The sequence below is a fragment of the Erythranthe guttata genome, chromosome 5 (genome assembly GCF_056151865.1).
Source record: "Erythranthe guttata isolate IM_541 chromosome 5, IM_541, whole genome shotgun sequence".
In the NCBI taxonomy this organism is placed as follows: Eukaryota; Viridiplantae; Streptophyta; class Magnoliopsida; order Lamiales; family Phrymaceae; genus Erythranthe; species Erythranthe guttata.
In genome coordinates this window covers 2,615,821-2,642,608 of record NC_142537.1, presented here as the reverse complement: position 1 = coordinate 2,642,608, position 26,788 = coordinate 2,615,821, and the positions used below count along the sequence as shown (strand labels likewise).

General features: G+C 35.3%; 2 protein-coding genes across 2 annotated transcripts; both read left to right on the top strand.

The window, feature by feature from the left end:
• The first annotated feature begins 2,952 nt into the window (after window positions 1–2,952).
• On the top strand, window positions 2,953–14,210 carry NUP155 (nucleoporin 155). The gene is made up of 13 exons (XM_012990637.2): window positions 2,953–3,461; window positions 5,323–5,492; window positions 6,425–6,551; window positions 8,276–8,538; window positions 8,794–10,441; window positions 10,524–10,736; window positions 10,970–11,217; window positions 11,291–11,702; window positions 11,837–12,042; window positions 12,258–12,609; window positions 12,970–13,188; window positions 13,294–13,622; window positions 13,975–14,210. The coding sequence occupies exons 1-13, from the start codon at window positions 3,300–3,302 to the stop codon at window positions 14,090–14,092; spliced, it is 4,467 nt and encodes a 1,488-aa protein (XP_012846091.2). The 5' UTR covers window positions 2,953–3,299; the 3' UTR covers window positions 14,093–14,210.
• Window positions 14,211–16,093: 1,883 nt separating this feature from the next.
• On the top strand, window positions 16,094–26,185 carry LOC105966105 (ARM repeat superfamily protein). Its single transcript, XM_088818545.1, has 20 exons — window positions 16,094–16,778; window positions 16,966–17,079; window positions 17,255–17,320; window positions 18,264–18,353; window positions 18,425–18,544; window positions 18,647–18,675; window positions 18,792–18,934; window positions 19,025–19,119; window positions 20,106–20,192; window positions 20,323–20,430; window positions 20,544–20,635; window positions 20,828–20,909; window positions 21,104–21,169; window positions 23,126–23,241; window positions 23,336–23,456; window positions 23,595–23,756; window positions 23,876–24,004; window positions 24,509–24,577; window positions 25,095–25,388; window positions 25,673–26,185. Exons 1-20 carry the CDS (start codon window positions 16,689–16,691, stop codon window positions 25,775–25,777), a joined length of 2,178 nt encoding a protein of 725 aa, XP_088674671.1. The 5' UTR covers window positions 16,094–16,688; the 3' UTR covers window positions 25,778–26,185.
• The last annotated feature ends 603 nt before the right edge of the window (window positions 26,186–26,788 follow it).

Genomic DNA, 26,788 nt, shown 5'->3' with positions numbered 1-26,788 from the left:
AATAGGATTATGATTTGGATTAGGATTAGAATTATGATTAGTGTTATGAATAGGATTAAGAATAGGATAAGGATTTGGATAATATTAGACTTACAATTATAATTAGCATTAGCATAATAATTAGTATATCCAGATTAGCATTAGCATTAAAATTAGTATTAGCATTAACATATTAGTATTAATAATAATATTAATAATAGTATTAGTATTAATATCATTATTAGTAATAGTAATATTATTAGTATTAGTATTAGTATTAGTATTAGTATTCATATTAGTATTAGTATTAGTATTAGTAATATTATTAGTATTAGTACAAATATTAGTATTAATATCACTATAAGTACCCGTATCAATATTAGTATCGGTATCGGTATCAGTATCAGTATCAGTATTAGTATCAGTATGTGTATCATTAACATTAAAATTAGTTTTAACATTAATATTAGTATTAATAATAGTATTAGTATTCGTATTACTATTAGTATTAGTACTAATATTAGTATTAATATCAGTATAAGTATCCGTATCAGTATTAGTATCGGTATCAGTACCAGTACCAGTATCAGTATAAGTATATGTATTGGTATCAGTATATATATCAGTATCGATATCAGTTTCAGTATCAGTATCAGTATCAGTATCAGTATTAATATTAGTATTAGTATTAGTATTAGTATTAGTATTAGTATTAGTATTAGTATTAGTATTAGTATTAGTATTAGTATTAGTATTATTAGTATTAGTATTAGTATTAGGGTAAACTTCATTTTACCTACCTGAACTATACCCAACGTATAAAAAACCCCCCTATACTACACAATGTACCAAAACGGCCCTTCCGTTTAAAATCCGTTTTCTCTTGCTTACATGGCATGTTGACTTTTTACAATTATTACCTTTATTACAGCTGTTGTTTTTTTTTGACAAATTTACCCCTCTGTTTAATTATTTCTTCATGTGAATAATTTACTTTAATGAAATTAAAAGAAAAACAGATTTAAGTATATAAAATTTGAGAGCCATATAAATGACGTCATTCACCTGCAAATAAACCAACATGTAAATGAATTGAAAATCCACAAATAAAACCAAAAATAAAATAAAATTTGTTACTATCGAAATTTAAGTTCGTGGAATTGAAGAAAATGTTTACAGATAACCCTTCTTGCATCGTTCACCTCTTGAAACCCCACTGCAAAAAGAAAAGAAAAAAGAAAAATTAAATGACAATCGCCCCGCCAGATTCGTTTTCCGGTCGTCAGCCGTTCGTAACGCAGCAACGAGGTTCGACTTCCAACAAAAAGCTGCTCGCACTCCGTTTCGACTGCTCCCCAGTATTCTGTTCGCTCACCGCCTCTTCCAACCGAATCTATGTGTGTGTGTGGGTGTGTGTGTGTGAAGAAAGGGTGAATTGCCAATGTTGAAATTAAATTTGGCAATTTTAAAAAGGCAATTGGTCCATGGAAAATATATATTTTTAATCGGAAGTAAGAGAAGTAAGAAATTGATGCAGTATACATATCCAACCCACCAAACTTCACATCAATTTCCACAGGTCCGGCGATGGAAAATAAAAAAATAAAAAAAAAACGAAAAAATTACGGAGAAGAAAGATGCAGAAGGGAGGAAGAAGAAGATTTTGGGGGCAAAAGTGTAAAATCACGTTAAAACTAACGGTTTCCTATAAAAACTAGCGGTGTTAATTTTTTCCACATATTTAACGTTGACCAAGAAAATGGAGGGGTTGTTTTGGTACATTGTGTAATATAGGGGGGTTTTTTATACGTTGGGTATAGTTCAGGTAGGTAAAATGAAGTTTACCCTTAGTATTATATTATTATTATTATCAACACCAATATCAGTATCAATATTAATATATGTATTAGTATGAGTATCAGTATGAGTATGAGTATCGATATTAATATGAGTGTTAGTATTAGTATTAGAATTAATAATAATATTAATATGAGTATCACTATGACTAGCAACATCAGTATCAGTATCAACATCAGTATCAGTATCACTATCAGTGTCAGTGTCAGTATCAGTATCAGTATCAGTATCAGTATCAGTATCAGTATCAGTATCAGTATTAATATTAGTATCAATATCAATATTAGTAGTATCAATAACAGTATCAATATGAGTATTAGTATCAATATCAGTAAGTATTAGTATTAGTATTGGTATTAGTATTAGTATTAGTATTAATATCAATATTAGTATCAATATTAGTATCAGAGTATCAGTATTAGCATCAGTATTGGTATCATTATTGGTAGTGGCGTATACATCTTTTCTCTTTGCAATATTTATAAATTGTGTTGTTGTTTGAGTAATGTGCATCACTAATTGAATATTGTTAGTGATAAATTTGCAGGTTATTTGAATATCTATTGTGTTAGTTCTCTGCTACTGTGTTTGTTGTTAAGTTAGTTATTTTGCACAAGATTCACATGGTGTAGTAGATTACATTCCATGAGATAGAGTTATACCATATGTTTTAAAAGATTTCACTTAATCTTCACATCGTGTTTGCGCCCTTCGCGTATTCTTCTTTGTAATATTTATTTGAATTTCATATGTTACAACTCTGAATTAAGAGATATTTTTTCTTTGATGTTCTTCCATTTTGTTTTACTTGAATTGGCATTGTTATAAAGAGATAATCGTTTAAATATTATTATTTCTCATTTTGAAACTGACCTCCGTGCAACGCACGGGTGAAGAACTAGTTTAAACATAACAACACATTACAAAAAATATATAAATTACAAAATTTCTAATTTTAAACCATTATACATGCAAAAAAGTACTCAATTGCTAATGTCCATGTTTCATTCAATTTTTTTAATTTAAAAAATTCTTTTTTAATTAAGAAATCATTTTTTTAATTAATTTAATGAAAAAAAAAGAAACAAATAAACAAACAAATTCGAGTCACAGTATAAAATTGTTAAATGTTGTAATAAGAAGTCTATTGTAGTTTAATTTGTACACTCGGATTTTGAAAATAGTAGCTTAATTCTTCCACACCGCCAAAACCCTAATTCTCAAATCCCTCCAAAACCCCTCCTCTGAAACCCCCTCTCCCTCCAAGAAATCTCCCCCACACTTCAAAAAATCTGAATTCTATGTCGACGAGCTCCGCATAATATCTGTATCAGTCAATCTAGGGCTTGATTTCGCTGTTCTTAATGTTCAAGCCCTAGGGTTTATCTTCACCAGAACCGCGATTCTTAAGAAAGAAGAGAGAGGAAGGTTGATTATTTATTTGAATTTTCTACTGCTACAAGATGGTTGCTTGGGAAAACGAGGTGGTGATGCGTGACGTCACCAATGCGGGTCTGGTTGTCAGCGACCGAATCGGCCGTGAAATTGCTGGGCATGTGGATCTTGAGGAAGCTTTAGAAGCTTCTAGATACTCTAGTCACCCGTATACGTCTCACCCCCGCGAGGTAAATGGTAATCCGTATTGTTAAACATGATTATTGATTCGTATTTGTTTTGCTTTGTTATTGATTATTGATTGAATTTGTTGAACATGTTTCTTTCTATTTGTCTGTACGCCGGAATTGTGTGAGTAATTGAGATCTTTATGCATGCTTAGCAATGTATTGGGGGTAGCCTCTTCAGTTAGGTTTAATTCTAATGTGACTGAGAAAGATAACCGCTGGGTAAAACAAAACAAAAAAAAAAAAACGCGTATGTTGATCTCATTCGCAAAGTGTGTTTCAAGTAGTGCATTGGTTTGTCTTTTTTGACTGTGTTCTCTTAGTTTACCTTATTATGGGGTTGGGGTTTGATAAGTAACTAAGTAAGTGCTTAAAGAGTATGAAATACCGTGGATTTAACTCTATGCATAGCAATGATTCCGGTATCTGGGTAGTGCGCTGAGAATTGATTGTGCTCCTTTTGGTAGAGAGAACATGAGACAACATCGTGAAAATGGAAGCAATTGAAGAAGTATAATTTGAAATTGATCTATCAGAACAGAATTGGCTATCCATCAATTGATTTTATAATAGTGCGTTCATTTCTGCCGTGAAAACATAACCGTCAGCCCTTATCCCGAGGAGAGGAGACAAAGAACTTGACTTCCAGGAAAGGTGTGAGTTTTATGAGCAGACGAAAGGGAGAGGAGCGAAAAATTGTTGCCTAAATTTTATGATGGGGTTTAAGAAATGACGTCTGAAAATGCTGAAGAGGCTCATTTATCCACTATGAAATCTGTTGATAGGACAAAATATTTGAGAAACGGTCTAGCTGAATAGGACTTACTCGTTTAAGTTTTTATACTAATTTTTGACTTTTGTTTGAATGAAGACGTCAGCAGTAGATGCCGGGCAAGTTTGGTGCTAGGGCCTTTTGTTGAGGTATCATAGGGTACAAAAGTAATGTCCAAATACACAGTACTAGTCAATGTTAATTAATATTAAGCAAATGAACAATAAAATGCACAGCGGAATAAAAACCCTATGTGCCCTACAAACGAGTAATATGCAGAAAAAAAGGTAAGAACACGCAGTTCTGAATGTTTCTTTTGTTGGAAAAGTTCTATGAGTGGTATTATTTCACGCTTTGTTGCTAATAGTTCAGAATGTTTCTTTTGTTGGAAAAGTTTTAGTAAGCATAGCCACCAATAACCTAACATCTTTGTCTGCAACCTGCCATGGAGGCTATAATAATAGCCAATGACTTAATAAGGAGAAGCATATGTTTGAGTTGGCATATACACGTGAAACAGAATTATGGAAAGTAAAATACGTGTTCTTGCATTTGAACCGGTGCGAAGTATTGTCAGTATAGTTATATTCGTTATATTCGTGACATGTATTACTTTCGTGATATGTATTGCTTTTTGATAATTTTTATGAGAAATACCCCTTCCCTTTTTTAATTGAATCAAGTGACTGAAAAAGATTAATTATACATATGAATGCTTATTTTGGACACAAACCCTAAGACGGACTGGTGGGTATTTAACAATAAGTTTTGATCCATTTGAACTTGGTGATGCCCTATGGTTACTTCATATAGTTTTTCTATATTCGTGCAAGTTCTCATTCTTTCTCTTGTTTATGGATCAATATGATTAATTTTTTGTGTGTTTTAGCACAATTTTGACATTTATTTTCTATCACCTCTACTATGTGATTTTAATGACTAACTTCTAATTCTGCATATGATAGCTCCAGGAATCATTGTTGGTTGTCAAGCCTATTCCAATTGATTGCTATTGATCATTTCCAGACACATTTATACTTGCTTAGGAATCTTTATGTCTATAACTTTTATGCTTTTATTTCTATATTGCAGTGGCCTCCTTTGGTTGAAGTTGTGGACACATGGGAGTTGCCCCCAGTGTTAATTGAAAGATACAATTCAGCAGGCGGAGAGGGTACAGCTTTATGCGGTATATTTCCAGAAATACGAAGGGCATGGGCATCAGTAGACAACTCTTTATTTCTTTGGAGATTTGATAAGTGGTAAGAGTGTTTCTTAGTCATTGACATACAAACATAAAACAATTAGTAAATGCTAAATGATCAGTATTTTTATGGACCCTAAGAGAAACTGATATGAAAGTTCTCTGGCGAACAACTTATCTTATCTCATATCTGTTATTTTCATCCTGTGTAAATAGTAGGTTTTCATTAGTGAATTGGGTGGAAGTAATTTTGTGTACCAAATTTATGTACGGCAGCAGTATCTGTTTGATATAGACTAAGAAAGACAGGTTAGGCATGTTTAAGTTATGGAATGTGGTAGTATTGAGGGATTTAAATGATGTTGTATGAAATGGACAGTATGTGTTGGGCAGAACTTGTAGGAGAGTGTGGGCGACAGATTAGATTAGTTGAAGCTCTGGAGTTAAACATCTGTAGCCATTGACACTACTAAAATGGTTTTCCGATTCAGTCCATAGTAATTGTTTAGGCCTATCTCTTCTTGATGTTTGTTATTTATAAAGTTTAACTGTTTGCTTCTGTCTTGGTTTTGAAGACTAAAAATTATGTCTCGACCCAGAAGATTGTCATACATTCTTAACTATGTATTCCAGCACATGCTTCATAATCTTGATTTAATTCTTCATTATTCCCTGACCTAAGAAAATGCTGCTTTGTTGACGTATTGAGTGTTTAGTGAAGACCTCCTTATTTTGGTTTATTTCATTATGTCTTCTGCCATTTTGAACAGTTTCTGGAACTGAACAACCAGTTTGCTTGATCTTCTGTCATTTATGGTATTCAAGTGCTTCAGAATATATTGTGCTTAAGCAGACTTTCATATATTTTTCGTACTGTGTTGATATTCTTTCTAGCATCTATCTCTTCCCTATGGGCCTACTCCTTTTGCCTAAAGAAAAGAAATATTTTTCTGTCCTTTACTTTGTCTCACTTCCTGCCTTGCACTGCAGTGATGGCCAATGTCCTGAATATAGTGGGGAAGAACAAGCTATCTGTGCTGTTGGTCTGACAAAAGCCAAGCCTGGTATATTTGTTGAAGCCATTCAGTATCTTCTAGTTTTGGCAACTCCTGTTGAGGTATATTAATCTTGCCTCCTTATTCATGTTTCTATCACATGTTTGTTGTCCATTCTCATGACTCATGTTGCAAATCAGTATATAAAGGGGTTCCAGCTCAGGCTCCTTTCACATTTTACTGCTTGTAGTAACGAACTACTACTGGAGGGATTTAAATATGACCATTTAAAGTAGAATGAATCCCTCTTAGCGGACCCTTGGCTACTGGAATTTTGCCATACAGGGTGTGGCAGTTGAGCCACTTTGCCCAGCTGCTCAAATTGAAAATCGATTAGCTATGGACCTATTATTAATTTTCTTTTATCCTCTATTATTTTCCACGCAGAGGCTGTTCCTAGTTTCATAATAACCTATCTGGTGTTCTTCAGCTCTAGATATCTGGTTTTATTGGGGTTTATGTCATGGTTCTATTAGTTTTAGTAGGTTTAGGGGTTAAGTCATTAATAGTTGCCTTGCTGTTCAGTAGATGGTTCTCCTGATGGATTACTACTCTTGAAATGTATTCGAAATAATATGACAATGTTTGTAGTGATAATTTTTATCGAATCACAGTTTTTGAAGCTTTCCGGTGGTTGTGCTAAACCTTTGTGATTAAATGAGTTTTTGATGTGGTGACAATGTTTCTTTCTTTTTTTTTTTTTTTTTTTTAGCATTCAGCTATCCAGATATAAAAGACCAACCATCCAAGTGTAAAATGAAATTAACCTGCTAGAATGTTGTATATTGGCTGTTATCTGGTATCTCATCGGTTGGTAGAAATATACATAAGATATGATGGATCTAATGAACTTACTGTGAGGTATATGTATGGCCTAGCCTACTCATGAATGGGTTTCTCTAAAATGACACATGATGATTGGGACCGAATAATCTATGTTCAGCTATGGGTGTAGAGAATATGTCGAAACATCGATAAATTTTTGTCTGTCTGTGAACATTGTTGATAGTTTTGTAATATCAGGTGGTGATGTTACTATGCTAAATATACTTTATTTTAATCAGGATTCATGTTCTTGCTTCAATTTCCTTTTCTTTAGCATTCTGCTTAGGGGTTGATCCTCCACACTAGGTCCAGGGTAGACTCTAGCCCACAACTGCCCGCTTATTTTTGCGATACATGATGGCCTACGGAGCCCATATCACAAATCCCATATGCACGTCTAGCCTCACCCGATTGCTATTTTGGGCATACTATGTTTTAGTTTATGATACATTAATTAAAATGTACTACTATTTACTTGATTACTGCTATTTTCTGCGAGTACTCCTAAAAGTATTTTCTGGGTATGCATCCACCAAACGTCCGTAACCTTTGGCCCACCCTCTGCAAGTCCTGGCTCTGCCACTGGTTGTGGTGGTACTTACATTAGCTCATTCTGACCGCTTGCTAGTTGTATGCAATTTTTTTTCTCTGGTTGCTTGCTCGTATCTCATTGGTAAATAATCCATTCAAGTATTAATGAATAAACTATTTGTATACATAGCAATTGTGAAAATATATTTGTTAAACTTTTCGAACCTCCATAAACTTTTCAACGAGTGTGAATGGCTCATGTTGATACTATGCTGTTAGGATCTTTTCTTGTGCTTCAGTATGAAAGGAATTGCTTACGCTATGTTCTATTTCTGAATGAGTTTATTTATCTTTTTCCATGCAATGTTATGAAAAGTTAAGAATCTTTTTCTTCCTCTTTCGTCTGACAAGTATACTTTCTATCAATCAGCTGATACTTGTTGGAGTATGTTGTTCTGGAAGAAGTGATGAAACTGATCCATATGCAGAGGTTTCCCTTCAGCCACTGCCAGAATATACCATTTCATCTGATGGGGTGACTATGACTTGCATCACTTGCACCGATAGGGGTCATATATTTCTGGCTGGCCGTGATGGTCACATTTACGAATTGCAATATACGACTGGTTCAGGTTGGCAAAAGCGCTGTCGAAAAGTGTGCCTAACTGCTGGTCTAGGAAGTGTTATTTCAAGGTAGGTTTCCCTTTCCTTATGTTTGCCACAAAGCTCATGCTGCTTTATGACTGTCTTACCTAATGGTGAATCGGGGATGATTAATGGCTTTTATTTTCAGTTGTTGTCTAGCTATGTTTTTGATTGTTGGGGTCACAGATATAAAGACCAACAATTTTATGTTCTTATAATCTTGTTGGCGACTGTATGGGATTTTTGCGTTGCTTGATCTATCATGTTTGAAATCTTCTCACGTCTGACTCCCCCCCGCTTCAGGTGGGTTGTGCCTAATGTTTTTAAATTTGGAGCTATGGATGCAATTGTTGAGATGGTTGTCGATTCTGAGAGGCATGTGTTATATGCACGTACGGAAGAGATGAAAATACAAGTCTTCTCTCTTGGACCAAATGGGGATGGACCACTCAAGAAAGTGGCAGAAGAGAGAAACTTAATCACTCAGAGGGAGTCAAACTATGGCGGCAGACAACAAGCAGGGTCAGGGGCTCCTCGACCAACCAAATCTTCTATAGTTTGCATATCACCCATATCTACCTTAGAATCAAAGTGGCTGCATCTTGTTGCTGTTTTATCAGACGGTCGGAGGATGTACCTCTCCACTGCTCCATCTAGTGGGAATAACGGTGCTGTTGGAGGTCTTGGCACAAATAACCGGAGACCAAGTTGCTTGAAAGTTGTAACCACAAGACCCTCTCCTCCGATAGGGGTGAGTGGCGGGATAGCTTTTGGAGCTCTATCTGTAGTTGGAAGATCTCAGAGTGATGATTTATCTTTGAAGATCGAATCGGCGTATTATTCTTCCGGAACTGCTGTCCTTTCTGATTCATCTCCTTCCGCTGTTTCGTCTCTTCTGATTGTGAATAGGGATCCTAGCACACAATCTGGTAGCCTTGGGACAGGTGCAAGGGGTTCTCGTGCACTTCGAGAATCAGTATCGTCTCTTCCTGTCGAAGGCAGAATGCTTTTTGTGGCAGATGTTTTACCCTTGCCGGATGCAGCAACCATTGTGCAGTCTCTATATTCGGAACTAGAACTGTGTGGATTTCATAACTCATGGGAGGCTTGTGAAAAGACTTCAACCAAACTTTGGGCTAGAGGTGATCTTTCTACTCAACATATATTACCTAGAAGAAAGATAGTCATCTTTAGCACAATGGGCATGATGGAAGTAGTTTTTAACAGACCAATTGACATTCTGAGGCGATTGTTAGAATCTAACTCACCGAGATCGTTACTTGAGGACTTCGTCAACCGTTTTGGTGGTGGAGAAGCAGCAGCAATGTGTTTGATGCTTGCTGCACGCGTAATGAACACAGAAACCTTCATAAGCAATGTTGTTGCTGACAAGGCAGCTGAAGCTTTTGAGGACCCTAGATTCGTTGGAATACCACAATTAGAAGGAAGTGGTGCATTGTCAAACAATAGAACTGCAGCTGGGGGGTTCAGCATGGGCCGGGTTGTTCAAGAGGCCGAGCCTGTCTTTTCAATGGCTCATGAAGGCCTCTGCCTCTGCTCATCAAGGTTACTTTTGCCGTTGTGGGAGCTTCCTGTTTTTGTCATCAAAGGTGGGTCAGGATCTTCTGATGCTATATCTGAAGATGGGGTCATAACTTGCAGACTTTCTGTTGGGGCTATGCGTATCCTTGAAGACAAAATTCGCTCTCTGGAGAAGTTTTTGAGGTCTAGAAAGAATCTAAGGCGTGGACTCTATGGCCGCGTGGCTGGTCTTGGAGACATAACTGGTTCAATTTTGATAGGAACTGGATCAGATCTAGTTTCCGGCGACAGAAGTACTGTTCGAAATCTATTTGGTTCATACCCCAGGAATGGTGACTCCAGTGAGGGTGGATCGTCAAATAAAAGGCAGCGGCTTCCGTATAGTCCTGCTGAACTGGCTGCTATGGAGGTATACTTCAAACTCTTAGGACTTGTCGAGTATTAATATACCTAAGCCATGTTAGTGGATAGCTAATTGGGTTGTTTTCCAGGTACGAGCTATGGAGTGTATCAGGCAGTTGCTTCTTAGATGTGGGGAAGCCCTCTTTTTGCTCCAACTTCTATCACAACATCTTGTGACACGCTTGATTCAAAGTTTTGATGCAAATACTAGGCAAGCTGTAGCTCAGTTAACGTTCCACCAATTAGTTTGTTCAGAAGAGGGAGATCGACTTGGAACAAGGCTTATATCTGCTTTAATGGAGGTACTAAAGATACTGATGTTCATCACCTGTTCACGTATTCTCACTTATTGCTCTTCGTACTTGAGATCAAAATCATTATCATGATCTTTCTTTTCTTCCCCACTCCCGCTCTTTCTTTCTCTTGAGCTCATGTACACTCTCTTGATATGTGATGTACATTATCATACCTTGGTGCAGTACATCATTGTCAGTTTATGAATCTGTCTCACATAACCTATCATCCATTTATCCAGTATTATACTGGTCCTGATGGCAGGGGAACTGTAGATGATATTAGCAATAGACTACGGGATGGTTGTCCAAGCTATTACAAAGAGAGTGATTACAAGTTCTATGTGGCTGTTGAATATCTTGAGAGGGCTGCTGTTACTTCTGATTCAGAAGAAAGGGAAAATCTGGCTCGGGAGGCTTTCAACAATCTAAGCAAAATTCCAGAATCTGCTGATCTACAAACTGTCTGCAAACGTTTTGAGGATTTGAGGTTTGTTAAATCAGACTGGTATTTCCAGCTTGGTTCAATTATGTTAATCATGACACAATTCGTGAATTTGCAGATTCTATGAAGCTGTGGTTCGACTGCCTCTGCAGAAGGCTGAAGCTGCTGATCCAGCAGGTGATGCTTTCAATGAGCAGATAGACGCAGGGATCCGAGAACACGCTCTTTCTCGACGTATGCAGTGTTATGAAATAATCACAAATGCTCTACGTTCTCTTAAGGGCGAAACTTTGCGGAAGGAATTTGGATCTCCTATCAGGCCTGTTTCCCAATCAGTCCTCGATCAATCCTCTCGCAAAAAGCACATATGCCAGATTATTCAACTCGGTGTTCAATCTTCATATAGATTTTTCCATGAGTATCTGTATCGAGCATTGATTGATCTAGGTCTTGATGATGAGTTGTTGGAATATGGGGGTCCAGATTTGGTCCAATTTTTGCAAGATGCTGGACGTGATCCTTCTCATGAGGTTTGACTCCTTTAATAATTGATTTATTTCTTCCGGAATGTAGTATAATTGATGCTTTGCTGAATGTCAGTCCAACCTGAGGTCTGTTTTGAATACTAAAACATTGTCTTCGATGTATCCTTTTCTTCTTGTAGGTCCGGGCTATTTCCTCGATTGGATCCCCAATTTCTCCCATGAGCCAGTCTAGAGTGCCTGTTGCATCTTATCAGATAAAGTATTTCGAGCTTCTGGCGCGTTACTATGTCTTGAAGCGTCAGCACATTCTTGCCGCTCAAATATTAGTGAGGCTAGCCGAAAGGCGCTCAAGTGAAGCTGGGGATACCCCAACAATTGAACAAAGGTTCTTTTATTTATTTTTTGTTCGAGCGAATGTCTATCAAGTGATATGTTGCTTGCATGATTTGATTTGCTAAGTTTCATTATGCAAACTATTGATGCATAATATTGCCTGTATTGAAATTTTGTAATTTGATGTCGATGGAACTTCGGCTTCCTGTATTATCTCTAATTATATTTTGAGCTAACAGTTTGTGGCCTTACATTGCTGTGATGCAGGCGGCAATACCTAAGTAATGCTGTTCTGCAGGCGAGGAGTGCCACTGAGACAGGCAATGTTTCCATGCGCGGTGCTATTGACAATGGGCTTCTTGATTTGCTTGAAGGTAAGCTTACTGTTCTTCAATTCCAGATGAAGATCAAAGAGGAATTAGAAGCTATGGCTTCAAGATCGGAAGCTTCTCCCATGGGGTCGAACTCTACCCCAAATGGTTCATCACCTGACAATGGTCAATCCAGCGATGCCAATTTTGTTCACGCGGTTCGAGAAAAGGCAAAGGAAGTATCAGTGGATTTGAAGACCATCACTCAGTTGTACAATGAGTATGCTGTTCCATTCGAACTCTGGGAGGTTTGTAATCTTGTTTTGGTGATAATTGTTTTACGAATTACGACATGAATTTATGTGATCCATATGCAGAAAGTGATCTAACCCCATCTTATCTTTAGACCATTTGGGAATTTATCTGATTTTGTCTAAAGTTGCTTTACAAAAGCAAGTTCTCAAGTATTATTTTATTTGTGATCTAGCTTGGAGAACATACACGTATGTCTGTATGCAATTGCCTTTCTAGCTTAACTAAGAGAAACCTTCGTACTACATTCTTGGATATCTGTAATCACTTCCTTCGTCACTACACATTGTTACACTTGGTTCGATTCATGATGAATTCTTTTCTTTCATTTTTCATGATGGATTTCTTTTTTTCAGATATGTCTAGAAATGCTGTACTTCGCAAGCTATTCGGGTGATGCTGACAGCAGCATTGTCAGAGAGACATGGGCTAGACTCATCGATCAAGCTCTCTCAAGGGGCGGTATTGCTGAAGCTTGTGCTGTGTTGGCAAGAGTTGGTTCCCATGTTTATCCGGGCGATGGAGCTATGTTACCATTAGATACTCTCTGTCTTCATCTCGAGAAAGCTGCACAGGTGAAAAAAATCAAATAATATTATATTGTTTGCCGGTTCGTTTTACTACCTCTTATAAAAAACATATAATTAGTTAACTATCATATGTTTTTTAAATCTTTATAGGAGCGAGTGGTTTCGGGTGCTGAGCACGTTGGAGATGAAGATATTCCCAGGGCTCTTCTTGCTTCTTGCAAGGGTGCAATAGAACCTGTGCTGAATACTTACGATCAGTTGGTTTCGAACGGAGCTATTTTGCCTTCTCCGAGTTTGAGATTACGTATACTTCGGTCAGTGTTGGCAGTACTTCGTGAGTGGGCAATGTCTGTATTTGCACAGAGAATGGGTACAAGTACTGCTGGAGCTTCTCTGATTCTTGGTGGACCGTTTTCACTCGGTCAAACTACGGTTCTAAATCAAGGTGTTCGCGATAAGATCACTAGTGCAGCAAATAGGTTCGTTACGTTTCCTAATTTTTCGATTATTGACACTAGTAAGTTCAGAATTTTCAAAAAAAAATTACGAACTTTTTTCGGAAGTTATGTTCCAAAAATTTCCCAAACAATTTGAGAATAAGAATGAAATAAAGTTATTCCTAAAGTCGGACATATTTGAATTGATAGTAAGTTGGGAAACTCTTAATGAATAATGCCATTCCACCCCCTCCGAAAATTAGTGATGGAATGAAATATATGACTGATTTCTATATATTAATATATCTCTCATTTCGATTTTGCAAAATTTTGAATTTTCTTTTTGGATCGGACTGGGAATAATTTTAATTTTAATTCGTCTTTAATTATTCAGATATATGACTGAGGTGAGGAGACTACCCCTTACGCAGAGCCAAACGGAGGCTGTCTACAGGGGTTTCCGTGAGCTCGAAGAGTCACTCTTGAGTCCTTTCCCTTTCGAGCGGTTGTAGGTTCGTCTTTTTTTTTTCTTTTTTCTTTTACAGATTTGTTGTATGAACAGCACTTGAATAAGATAATTATTGTTACTGTGTAAATGACACTCATATAATTTCATTTGTATCTTTTCTAGTTTGAGTGTCTTACATTTTTCTATTCGTATATTATCTGTCATTTATTTACACATTAGCATGTGTATAATTTAAGGGTGGGTTTTAGAATTACGCCGATTCGATTTTTTCTATAAATTTGGAACAAAATTTTCGTTCTCAAATCTCGAAAATCAAAATTTTGTATATTTTGTTGATCTTTTGGATTTTGTTTTTATTTTAATTTCCGAAAAAATCTGAGAAATTTGAATTTTCCCAATGGAAAGTACACTTATAATATGGATATTCTTATGTATTTATAGAATCACGGATTTACTATAAATAACCCACTAAGCACACATACACATGGAAGTGTGTGTTATTATGTGTAGATCAACGATGTAAACGACATGGTGAATTTCAGTAAATTCTACAAAATCGTATTTACAACATAGCTTCATATCTTATTTTTTTTTAAAATGCTTAATTCGATCCGATTTGTCTAAATTGCACCAATTATTAAATATGAAAGGTCGGCAGATAAGCACTAGATTAGCATCAAAAGTACCTTCGTTCATCGCCAAGAATATGGCCTCCAACTTGACCCAAAAAAGTCAAAGGGGACAAAATTTGAAAAGATGAGAGTTTAAACACGAATTGTATTGTCGGAAATTAATAAAAACCTGCTGTATAAATAAATTATTATTTTCTTATTAAAATATTGACCGACGGTTACACACACATGAAATACCCACCTACCTACCTTATCCACCCAACTTTCAGGGCTTTCGAAATGCACTCTCTCGGCCAGCTAACGCCAACTATATTTGTACCTGCTTAAGTTCGCAGTTTTCTGCAACTTTGCAAAAATTGCTAATTGACCCCTCAACTCCATCTTTTGATGACTAGCCAATATTGGTAAACTAGTTCATGATTTTGTATTTAATTGGGTTGAGTTGGTTGATAATCGATCTCATTTAACTTTTCTACTTTCGTTAATTTTTTTTTTTAAATAATCATCCACATGTTTTTTTTTTTTTCGGGCAACTACTAGTTTATATAGATATATATGAGACGATTATAATCACTGATCCGACTTTAATGGGTTATTTGATGGCGGATTATTAACCAATATTATCGACCGAAATAAATTGGTTGTTGGGTAAAATCTTATGATTATCGAAAGAAAAGTAAAGGGCTTTTCACCTACGGAACCTCTTAACACCATAAAAGGTTCGTTATTGAAACAATTCTTTCTAATGTGATCTCTTACTAAATTTACACGAACACATAGATTGAGTAATTAATTAAGGCCTCGTTTACTTACCTATATTGGATTAGATCAGGATTAAATCCCTATTGATTAAATAAGTATTTAATTAATAACATGTTTTACTGACTTGGATTACATGTTGTATTAAATTTGTTAGATTATGTTCTTGTTATTATATGCGAATTGTCTGTAGAATTTTTTATTTAACAAAATTAAGTTATTGCTTTAAGGATAAAATTGTAATTTCTAATTACTCCGTACAAAATTAATCGTAAGGAAAAAAGAGTGTTACTAATTTTATGAAGTAGTAGTAGTAACATTTAACGGGTTTCTCCTTTAATAGCGGAACTTAACACTTTGAAAGAAAAAATCAACTTTGTAACCGGAAAACTAATTTTTTGGGATTGGAAACCAACATAAATTGGACGGATTCTTTTCATCTATAATACGTAATAAAGTTGATTCTCATATATATATATATTTCAATTGTAGATCCAAAATTTTTGGATAAATTTATATCAATTTATATATTTAAATTTACAATGAAAAATATTGTTCCAAAATCGGAGATTTTCGAATCAGAATCAGTAGAATTCAAAAAATCTTTTCCAATTTTCACCCTTACATATGCTTCAATCCAATGCAATATAAATGTAGATGGATCAAACATACAACAATTGCTAAGAAAAAATGTTGATAATCTCATGAAGATGAATTAAGGATTTTCTTGTTTTGAAATTTGAAAATTAGTAAAAAAAAAAAAAAAAAAAAAAAGAAAGTAGAGTTACAAGGGAAGGGTATTTAAGTCAAGTAGCTGATATCCAGACAAATCCGGGTTAGGTATCCAAACCCGGAATACAGAAACCCCCTTCTTCGTCAATTTCACCGTTACTCTCTCTAAAATAATTTGTATTAAGGAAAAAAAAAGCCCTAAATTAAAAATTAAAAAATAATAAAAAGCTGAAAATAGTGAAAAAAATAAATTTCCTCTCCGGAAATTTTCAACTTTATCAGCGTTCTTCATCCTCGCAGATTCTCTTTCCTAATTTTGCCTACTCTCTCACTAGATCTGCTTTCACTCTCGAAATCTTGATCGATTACATATATATTAGTATATACGTATACATACGAGCGAGCGAGTGTTGTACACACACATCTCTAATCGCGATGAAAAAATAGACTATAATTTTTCAATTTTTTTTTTATTTTTCCTCGAGCGTTTTTTTTTTTTTTTTTGCTTCTTCTTCTATGGCGGATGCACTATCTGTGATTCCTGCGGCGGTTCTCCGCAATCTCTCCGATAAGCTATACGAGAAGCGCAAAAATGCTGCCCTGGAGGTGTGCGCATATTGCATAGGCAAATTTACAGTATATATATATTTTTTTTATTTTTTAAATTGAATATATTTGGTGTTTGAATTTGTATTATTATTGTGATTTCCCGACTGTTTGGGCTTGGTTTTCCTGGGCTGTGTTTATCGTTATAATTATTGTTCTTACCGTGTGGGGGTTTTGCTGGATCTAGGTGGAAGGGATAGTGAAGCAATTATCAGGGACCACAGACCAAGATAAAATCAATGCAGTGATCAATTTGTTGATAAATGAATATACGTACTCGCCCCAAGCGAATCATCGTAAAGTATGTTTTTTTTTCCCTTTAAATTCCTTGTTGTTTATGGAAGGAGGTTTTGTTGCTTTATTTTCTATGTTCATCTGCTCGAGTATCCGAATGTTAATAATCCGAATTGGAGTGTTATATTGGGGAATATTGGGGAAAAATATGTTTTGTCTTATTTTGTCTCGTTATGGTTCAGGGGGGTTTGATAGGATTGGCGGCAGCTACAGTGGGTTTGACCTCAGAAGCATCACAGCATCTTGATGTAAGAATGCTGCCTTGGTTTTATTTGGAGAGATACTTGTGATGATGTCTTCATTAAAATCACCTTGAATTTTCCCTGTTTAAGAGTATTTGTTTTGTATATCATGAGGTGTGAAAGTTTTTGTTTTCTTTTGCTTCGAATACAAGAAGGTATGCATAAAATGGGGGAGGAAGGGGGGTGGGGGTTGATGACAATTGTTAACTGGTTACTATGAACGTAAGATGCAATGCATAAAAGCTTAAAGGACTTCAGGCTACCGAAATAACAGTATTAAAGCAGAAGTTATCTGCTGACCGACATACTTGGAGCTGACTTTATCTGCACTAGTGTTGCAACTTGCAAGTAGTGTTTAAAAATCAGTTGGGTAGTTGAACTATGATTTTTTTTAGGGAATGGATCAATGATTATGAGATTTGTATTATGCGTTTATAAGATGTTTACTACAAGGAAAATAAACGTTGATGTCTTGTGCATATTTGAGGATCATGTGTTAGAGGATCAAGGTGATTAAAGTGTGCATTTGTCACTCCAGATACTATCTTTAATGGGTTACACTGATATCACGACAACATGGTACGAGATAGTGTTAAACCTGCATATAGAGGCCTTGTAGAAAGAAAATTGTTTGCTTGTTGACTAATATGATACTACATCTGATGACTCTTGGTCTGAGAATAGCAGAAATCGCTTTGCATCCTCAAAACAGTACCATGAAGAAGTTTTATCTCATGTATTTTCTGTTCTGTGAACTAATTTTTAATTGTTAATACTGATTATATATATTCCTCTGAAAAAAAAATGAGATGCATGTTCATGAGATTGTTTATGGTATATTGCTTCTATATATCTGCTTTCCAATATATTATTGGTGCATTTTCTTGGTATATTTCTGTCAAGTTCGTATTTTCTTATTGATGCATTTTCCCTTGTCTGGGGGTTCCAGCAAATAGTTCCACCAGTGTTGAATTCCTTTGGTGATCAAGATAGCAGAGTTCGTTATTATGCCTGTGAAGCATTGTATAACATTGCGAAGGTGGGGAACAAGACTTGTGTTATACTCCTTTTCCCTCTTTGTGGTTGGGTTTCATTCCTGGTTATTTTCAGGTCGTGAGAGGCGATTTTATAGTGTTCTTCAACCAGATATTTGATGCGCTATGTAAGCTTTCAGCAGATTCAGATTCCAATGTACAGAGTGCTGCTCATCTTTTGGATAGACTTGTGAAGGTACGATTTCTTTTATCTGCGAAACCATAAGGGTATATCTATGCACTTTAACATATAGTGCTAGGAATAACTTCTTTCTTTTTGCTATTTTTTTGAATGCAGGACATTGTCACTGAAAGTGATCAATTTAGGTCTGTCATCTCTTCTTCTCTCCTAGTATCAGTTCTCTGCAATTAGTTTTCAAATTGATTCCAAATTTTTATCTATTTTACACAACTTGCTATTGCTGCCCTTTTAACTGTTGCAGCATTGAAGAATTTATACCTCTGTTGAGAGAACGAATGAATGTTCTGAATCCTTATGTCCGCCAGTTTTTGGTCGGATGGATTACTGTTCTGGATAGTGTTCCTGATATTGATATGCTTGGGTTTCTTCCTGATTTTCTTGATGGTGGGTATATTTTGATTCCTAACCTGAGGTTTCATTTGCTCTAGTGGTGTTTTTGCTCATAGATTTCACATATTATTGATGAAATCACAGGCTTATTTAACATGCTAAGTGATTCTAGCCATGAAATAAGGCAGCAAGCTGATTCGGCGCTTTCTGAGTTTCTTCAAGAAATCAAGAACTCTCCAGTAAGACTTATTCTAGACTCCTGCATGCATATTTTCTACTGACGAATATGTGATGCTGCATAGTTGGTTTCTTTTCTTTTGTTTATGCTTTATAGTGATGTGTATTTTTAGAGGAATATTTGTTTCCCAATTGGGATGCTCAAAATTTTTTCCTCAAACCATGAAATATGTGTGCTTTTCTCTGTTATCCTTAATGCGGCCAACCCTTTTTTTAGGTGTATTTTACTGAGTTTGGCTTTGGTATTCATTCAGCATGCACTTGATATTTGACTGAATTTTTTGTATTCAATCAATGCCGCGATTTCTTCGTGGAGGTGTAAGTGGTATAGAATTGAGTATATTGTGCTGAATCCCATAATTAATTGCGCACGTCTAAATAATCTCCGTAGATTGTTTTCCAAAGGCTTTATAATCTCAAAGGCTCCTTAGAAAAAAAAATCAAAGGTTTCATAAATCCCACAAAACCTCCTTAGAAACAGAAAGAAACATTTATAATCTCAAAAGGCTTTCTAAGATCACTATCACAAGATTGATGAAGTCTCTCTATTTAAGGTGTAAAAAGAGGATAAGGTAGAGATGGCAGTAAAAAATCTAAAGACAGAACCAGAAAAAAATCTAAAGGTAGAGGATATGGTAGTTGCTTCTGTATTTATGCACATGCCAGTACAAAATCTAAAGACAAAGAAACAGAAACAATAGGAAAAAAGTACTTGAATGTAGAGATGGCAACTGCCTACCCCACCAAAGAAGACAAACATATAATGAATTACTTGTTTCTAACTAAACAAAGACTCTGAAACTAAGAGAAGAACGATAATCTGGATAATAGTTGAACTACTAACTAAAGACAGAACTAGAAGATTGCCATTTTTGTTTGAAGAATTTTACCATGTCCATGTCCATGTATGGCTATTTGGGACCTTGTGTCCTTCTGAGTGAACAAAATTTTATTGTTCATGCTGACTTGAGCAGTCTTACCCTTGAAGTCTGTAGATTATGGTCGCATGGCTGAGATACTGGTACAAAGAGCAGCTTCACCTGATGAATTTACTCGACTGACTGCTATTACCTGGGTAAGCATATACATGCATATAACTCCAGTGTGTCAAGAACTTTTCCAATTGATGAGTAATGTAAAATATTATGCTGAGTTGTTTGGAGTTTTCAGTTGTCTGGATGAGTTTCATATACTCTACACTGCAGATTAACGAGTTTGTAAAACTTGGCGGGGACCAACTTGTTCCTCATTATGCCGATATTCTTGTTGCAATCCTACCTTGCATATCAGACAAGGAAGAGAAAATTAGAGTTGTAAGTTTCCATTTTACTTGTCACAAAGCTTGCAATGTATCAGTTGCATGCGTTACTTTACCTCCTCTTTTTAGATTGATGTTTCAAATGCTATAAAATTCTATTTACTTCAGGTTGCACGTGAAACAAATGAAGAGCTTCGGGGAATCCAAGCTGATCCAGCTGAAGAATTTGATGTAGGAGCGATCCTTTCTGTAGCTAGGAGGTAACTGCCTTATGTCCTTATGTAGTTACGCTTGTATTGATTGCTTTTGAGGAGAGCCTTATAGAACGAGATCAAGACATTTGGTGTTATGATTTGTTTTTTCTTTTCTTTAAGTGTACTGCTAATCACAACGTATAATAGTAGATTAGTGGAATAGCGGGAAAGTCTAATTTTTTCATATGTATATATCAGACATCTATCCAGTGAATGGGAGGCTACACGTATCGAAGCACTGAATTGGATATCAACACTATTAAGTAAACGTCGGGCAGAGGTAGTCATTTCATTTTCCATAAATTATATTCCATTAGGAAAACTTCTTTATTCCAATGAAATTGTTGACATGGTCTGCAACTTGCATATGTTTCCATGCATGGTGGCCTCATAGTCCTACTAATTATTGAATGTTTTGCGTCAATTATATTTGGGCTGTCATGAACTTTTTTCTTCATTTTCTTATTTGGCCAGGTTCTATCATTTCTGAGTGACATTTTTGAAACACTCTTAAAGGCACTTTCAGATCCTTCTGATGAGGTATCTTCTTGCACTCCTTCCAGTTATTCTCTTAAACGCTCGTTGTGAGATCTTTTTGGAGCATATAAGATGTTAATTTTAGTTTGGAAATAAGTTATTGGAATGTTTGGATGAAACAAGACCATAGAACTTGTAAGATGTCAATAACGATCATTTTTTTTTATGGTCAGAGTAAAGGAGTTCTATAAGATCTCCAGACATAAAGTAGGAATCCCTTACTTGTTATTTGAAGGAACTTATAAGATTCTCCTAACATCTGGAGATTATAAGTCGATTTCTTATAATTCTTTTACCACACATTCTGTAATATCTCAGAAGCTTTTAAACATCTTATAAGATATATTATTGATGGAGCTAACAAACTAAGCTAGAGATCGTCGTAACCTTTCTTTTTCATTCTTGTTTGTGAAGGCATTTTGGAAGTTATATTAAGTTCTTATATTTTTTGTGACTTCTTTTGAATTAATTAGTAAAGGGTTCGATGAATGGAAGAATTTCAGGGGAATTTGATTTGTTGTTAATCTTGCAATTCCTCTTTCTTAATTCAACACAAGTCTACAGGTTTTGTGCACTCTGCATGGATATCAAAGAATTCAGCAACTTTATCTTGTTATTCATTGTTTATTTTTGTGAAGTATTCAACAATTTACTTTTATTCTTTTCCTAATTATTATGATTTCTTTTTAAATGGTTAACTCTTTTTTCTAAACGTCCGAGGACGATGAAAGTTCTCTGCTTGTTTAATGTTGGTTTAAAAGTTTAAAAGTACAGTACCAAGATTTCGTATCAAAAGAAAATAGTAACAAGATATAGTCTTCTCTAAGATCTGCCCCAAAATATTATTTGGTCTCCTTATCATCTGCTGGGTTACTCTCCAGTGGAATGGCTTTCTGTACTTATTTAGACTACTACTCTCCTCTCTGTTGGAGAATGAGTGGATGATTACAATTTACTTTAACTTGCTACTCGTCTGTATGAGGAAATATGTGAATGGAGAACTGTATATCATTTTCCTTGATTACGATTAAAATATCTGAGTGTCAATCGTTTGATAATTGTTTTTTTTTTTAAAAAGCATTTACCTGAAGCTTGGTCTTACAAAGCAGGACTGTTAGTTTTAACTGGGTGGTCTTGTTTCTTCGCATTTTAAAGAAGATATATAAGAGAAAATTATTTCCTCAAATGTGCATATCCTGGATATATGGTCTGATATATCTAAGAAAACACGGGAATCTAAGAGAAACAGGACTCTAGTCTGTATGTTGTGAATTTTCTCGAAATTTAAATGAGCAATATCTATTCAGTTTATTTCACTGCCACTAGTGTAATAGCCAATGCCTTGTAGTAAACAAATTTATAAATTCACTCCTTTCAGGGTCAATTCTAAGTTGCAAAACTAATTGTCCAGGTTTTACCGTGCTGATTGTGAAAGCTAAATCCATATTCCAAATTACACTCTACTTTGTCAGACACAATGCTTCCTCACTAATTATTCTGTTGAAATCAACATGAAATATAAAGAACCAGGATACATGATATATTTTTAGGAAGTTGCTGGTGTTCTTCCCTTTTGATGCTGGACCTCCTTAAAACTGTAATTTGGATCCCACTATTTTGTCTAATACTGTCCGATAGCCGAGCAAGAATGCAGCGCTAAACTGATGCATTGGGTTTAGCTTATATGGGTTTTTGGTTGCATTTGGATGTCTAAGTTTTACAACTAAAAAACCTTAGTTTGGTATTGCGACTCCTATAATTTGAACCTGAAATATATTTAGTTCGCTGGCAATCAAAACAAGTTTGATTTGATTTAATACGGAGATGAAAAGTGAAGCCCTTCTGCATTATGTTTCTTGCTGAAACTTTCGATTATAGATGTCTTATGATCTATATTCCCTATTACAAAGTTGACTTCGATGTTGCTCTGACTTCTTCCTCTTATGTATCTCCTCTCAGGTAGTGCTTTTGGTACTTGAGGTCCATGCACGCATAGCCAAAGATGATAAACATTTTCACCAGCTCATCGTTTATTTAGTTCAAAATTTCAGGGTCGACAACTCTCTCTTAGAGAAGTGAGTCCTTTAGCTATGTTATTTGTCTATGCTGGAGTTGTAATTATGTGTGATGCTTTTTGTAGTTGAATAAATCTATCTTGTTCTATTGCAGGCGGGGTGCTTTGATTATCCGTAGGTTATGTGTACTCTTAGATGCTGAGAGAGTTTATAGGAAGCTTTCCACTATACTTCAAGGAGAGTCTGATTTGGAGTTTGCATGTACAATGGTGCAGGTATTATGTCATTCCAACATGTCACATCACTGTGTTTTACATTGTATATAGTCAGTCACCTTTAGAACCCAGTAGTAGATAATGGATATTAGTTCGAATGCAGTGACCCAAATTTCCGCTTCCAATTTTCTCTTTCAGGCTTTGAATTTGATTTTGCTCACTTCATCTGAGCTGGCTAACCTTCGGGATCTACTGAAAAAATCCCTGTTCAATGATGCTGGAAAAAACTTATTCCTCTCTTTATATGCATCATGGTGCCATTCACCAATGGCTATTATTAGTCTTTGCTTATTGGCTCAGGTAAAAGCTTTATAGTTTGATTAGCTGTGTTATTGTCTTTTCCGTTCCTGTTATTACCTTTCTTCCTCTTTAGTAATGGCACTCTGTGCTTTTTGCTCTCTTTTGGCATCATTGTACAGACTTACCAGCATGCAAGTTCTGTCATTCAGTCTTTGGTTGAGGAAGATATTAACGTGAAGTTCTTAGTCCAATTGGATAAATTGATCCACCTTCTGGAGACTCCTACTTTTGCTTACCTTAGACTACAGGTAATTTGAAATGGATGTATTTGACAGTAGATGAATAAAGAGCTTCATTCATGATATTGGTTCACACATTCAATATCCACATGTGCATTTATTTGTAAGAAGAAGATATCTGAATATGCTCTTAACTTCTAGCTGGCTAATATGTGCCTTTGTAGGGCACAATATCCATTATGTGGTCTGTTTTTCTTTTATGTGATATTTCTTTCTTTCTTGGAATTTAGTTACCCTCAGCTCTTAGTCTCATTTACTTTGGTGAAAGTGGATTAATGTTTCTTCAGTTATCACTATTTGTTTTGCTGTGTCTAAAATTATGCAAGAAGCTCAATCAATTTGATATGAATCATTTTCATGTACACTTTTAAAACCTAGTTAATTTTGGTTTGTTGTAGCATTGGTTGATCAATCACTTTATCACTTTTCTTGTTTTATGTGTTTTCTTAATAAATTCTATCATATCGAACGAAGTAATTGTCATCACATCACGATCTTGTTTTCCTATTATAGCTTCTTGAACCGGGAAGGTATATATGGTTGTTGAAAGCATTGTACGGTCTTCTGATGCTACTTCCTCAGGTATGTGTTGACTAGGTTCCTTGTTTGTTCATTGTGCTTGAAACATCAAATCAAGTCACTGTTCTCCTTTCTGCCAAAACCTTCGACTGTTGTAATAATTTTTCGTTTTCTGTACGTTTTGTGTCAAAAAGAACTCCTTTTCAAGGCTTTTTCTTTTGTCAACATGTGACCTGCTAGTTTCTTCTCTTCTTTCTGTTAGATTTTTTGCTGATTTGACATGTGAAAAGCGTGTCCCAACTCTTGATACAGTGTCTGAGTGAAAAAATCTAGCCAGTTGAGCAACCTTTCTAACGTGTACATGGCAAAATACATTGATAAATAATTTTCATAGATCCATTTTCATGTGTTTGTGTTGACGGAAATAAATGACCTATTTCATTGATTCTGCAATTTGAGGGCTCTACACTTCGTTTTCTTTGAATGCAAAGTTCATTCATGTTAGTTTTGCTATAATTCGCACTTCTACACATGCATTTTGCTGCTCTCTGATTTATTTCCTTTTTACCCTTCACTGCAGCAATGTGTAGCATTCAAGATTCTCAGGACTCGATTAAAAACCGTACCTTCATACTCCTTTAGCGGTGAACAATTCAAGCAACTGTCATCAGGAAATGCTATTCCGGAAGTTAACAACTTTGTCGGATCACAAGTTTCCGAGGATGCTGCTGCTACAAAGGAAGATCAAAAGAATGTGCATAATGGAATAAACTTTGCTCAATGGCAGCAGCAGTTTGAGAAAGTCCAGGAGCAGCATCGAGCCCATTCCAAGTCTGAAGCACTATCTCGTAGCAATTCTACTTCGTCCGCAAAGGTTTGTCATCTCTATATAACCTTTTTTCTTTTTCTTTTAATTACTTCATGTAATTGTCGTCTAAGAGAAGAAATGGTTTAAGAAATATACTTTAATTCCTATTTTAGGCAGTTCAGGCCTTCTTTTATATTGGAACTATCGACATAAGGGGGCCCATCTCGTTTTTTTCCCCATTATGTAATATATTGTAAAAATGAATTTTATTTATACGTGGTATTTCCTATAAGCCTAGAATACGAAATCTTGTGTTGAAGTCTCCATAACATCTATCTTTAATTGTTCAGGAAATGCAAAGACCAGAAGAACCGAAGAGGTCTTTGCCAGCGGCAGATATGAACAGACCTCCATCAAGATCTTCGCGCAGAGGTCCCGGACAACTGCAGATTTAATTATTATTATCAAGGTTAATATATACATCGATCGACCTCAGTATTGAAAAAGCCCAGTGAGATTCAATCGCCGAAGAAAGAAAAAAAAATGTAAATTGTATATTCCAGTAGCTTCTTTAATTGAAAGACGTATGTTTTCGGGATGGTGGGCAGTTGGATTTATTATTACTTAGCGTGCTTGGATGTTGCCAAGCAATTATTATTATTATTATTATTTATTAATTTTTTTTTTCTTTAATGAAAAGAGATGATATAATACCCCATGAGGTTCTGTTGTTTTTATTGGAAAACCAATAATGGGCAAGGTAGATATTTAGGGATTTGAATTTGAGTTTGTGTCGATGATTATTTAATTATAACTCATAATTCTCCTGCTACAACCGATTATTAATAAATAGACTTCTATTTTGTGCTGTTTCTCATCTTTTTTGGGTTTTCTCATTCATTTAGTGTTATAGATTTACATAAACATTGAGATTTCTAGCAAGCCAACTTATTTGCTTACATATTAATGAATTGTGATTGAATACATATGTTCGTCCTAATTAGTAATAAACTTCAAATTGGTGACCATGACTTTTTTGAGGATGTTGTGATTTCATAATAGTAATGTTACGTTGACTTTTTCTTACTTGTTTATAGCTAAAATGCCATTCCACTATCTATATCACTTGATTAAATTATTTCTTTATAACGTAGTGTTTGTTATTTTTGTAAAATATGATTAATTGAGAATATCAACATCCAATGACTCAAATGTAAACACACTATAAGTAGTTGGTCATCAAACAAACATAGAAGTTTAGGGGTTATTTCTATGCTACAATGGGTAATTTTTTACGGTTGATATACACACACCAATGTGGGTGTGTATATGAATGATATAGATGTACTCGGTGTATTTCACCTGAATAAACCGAAGTTTAGGGAACTAATCACACACATCCCAAAACATTTGGGAGATTATTACAAACAAAGAAATATAGAAGTTTTTGGTTTCCAAAAAAAGAG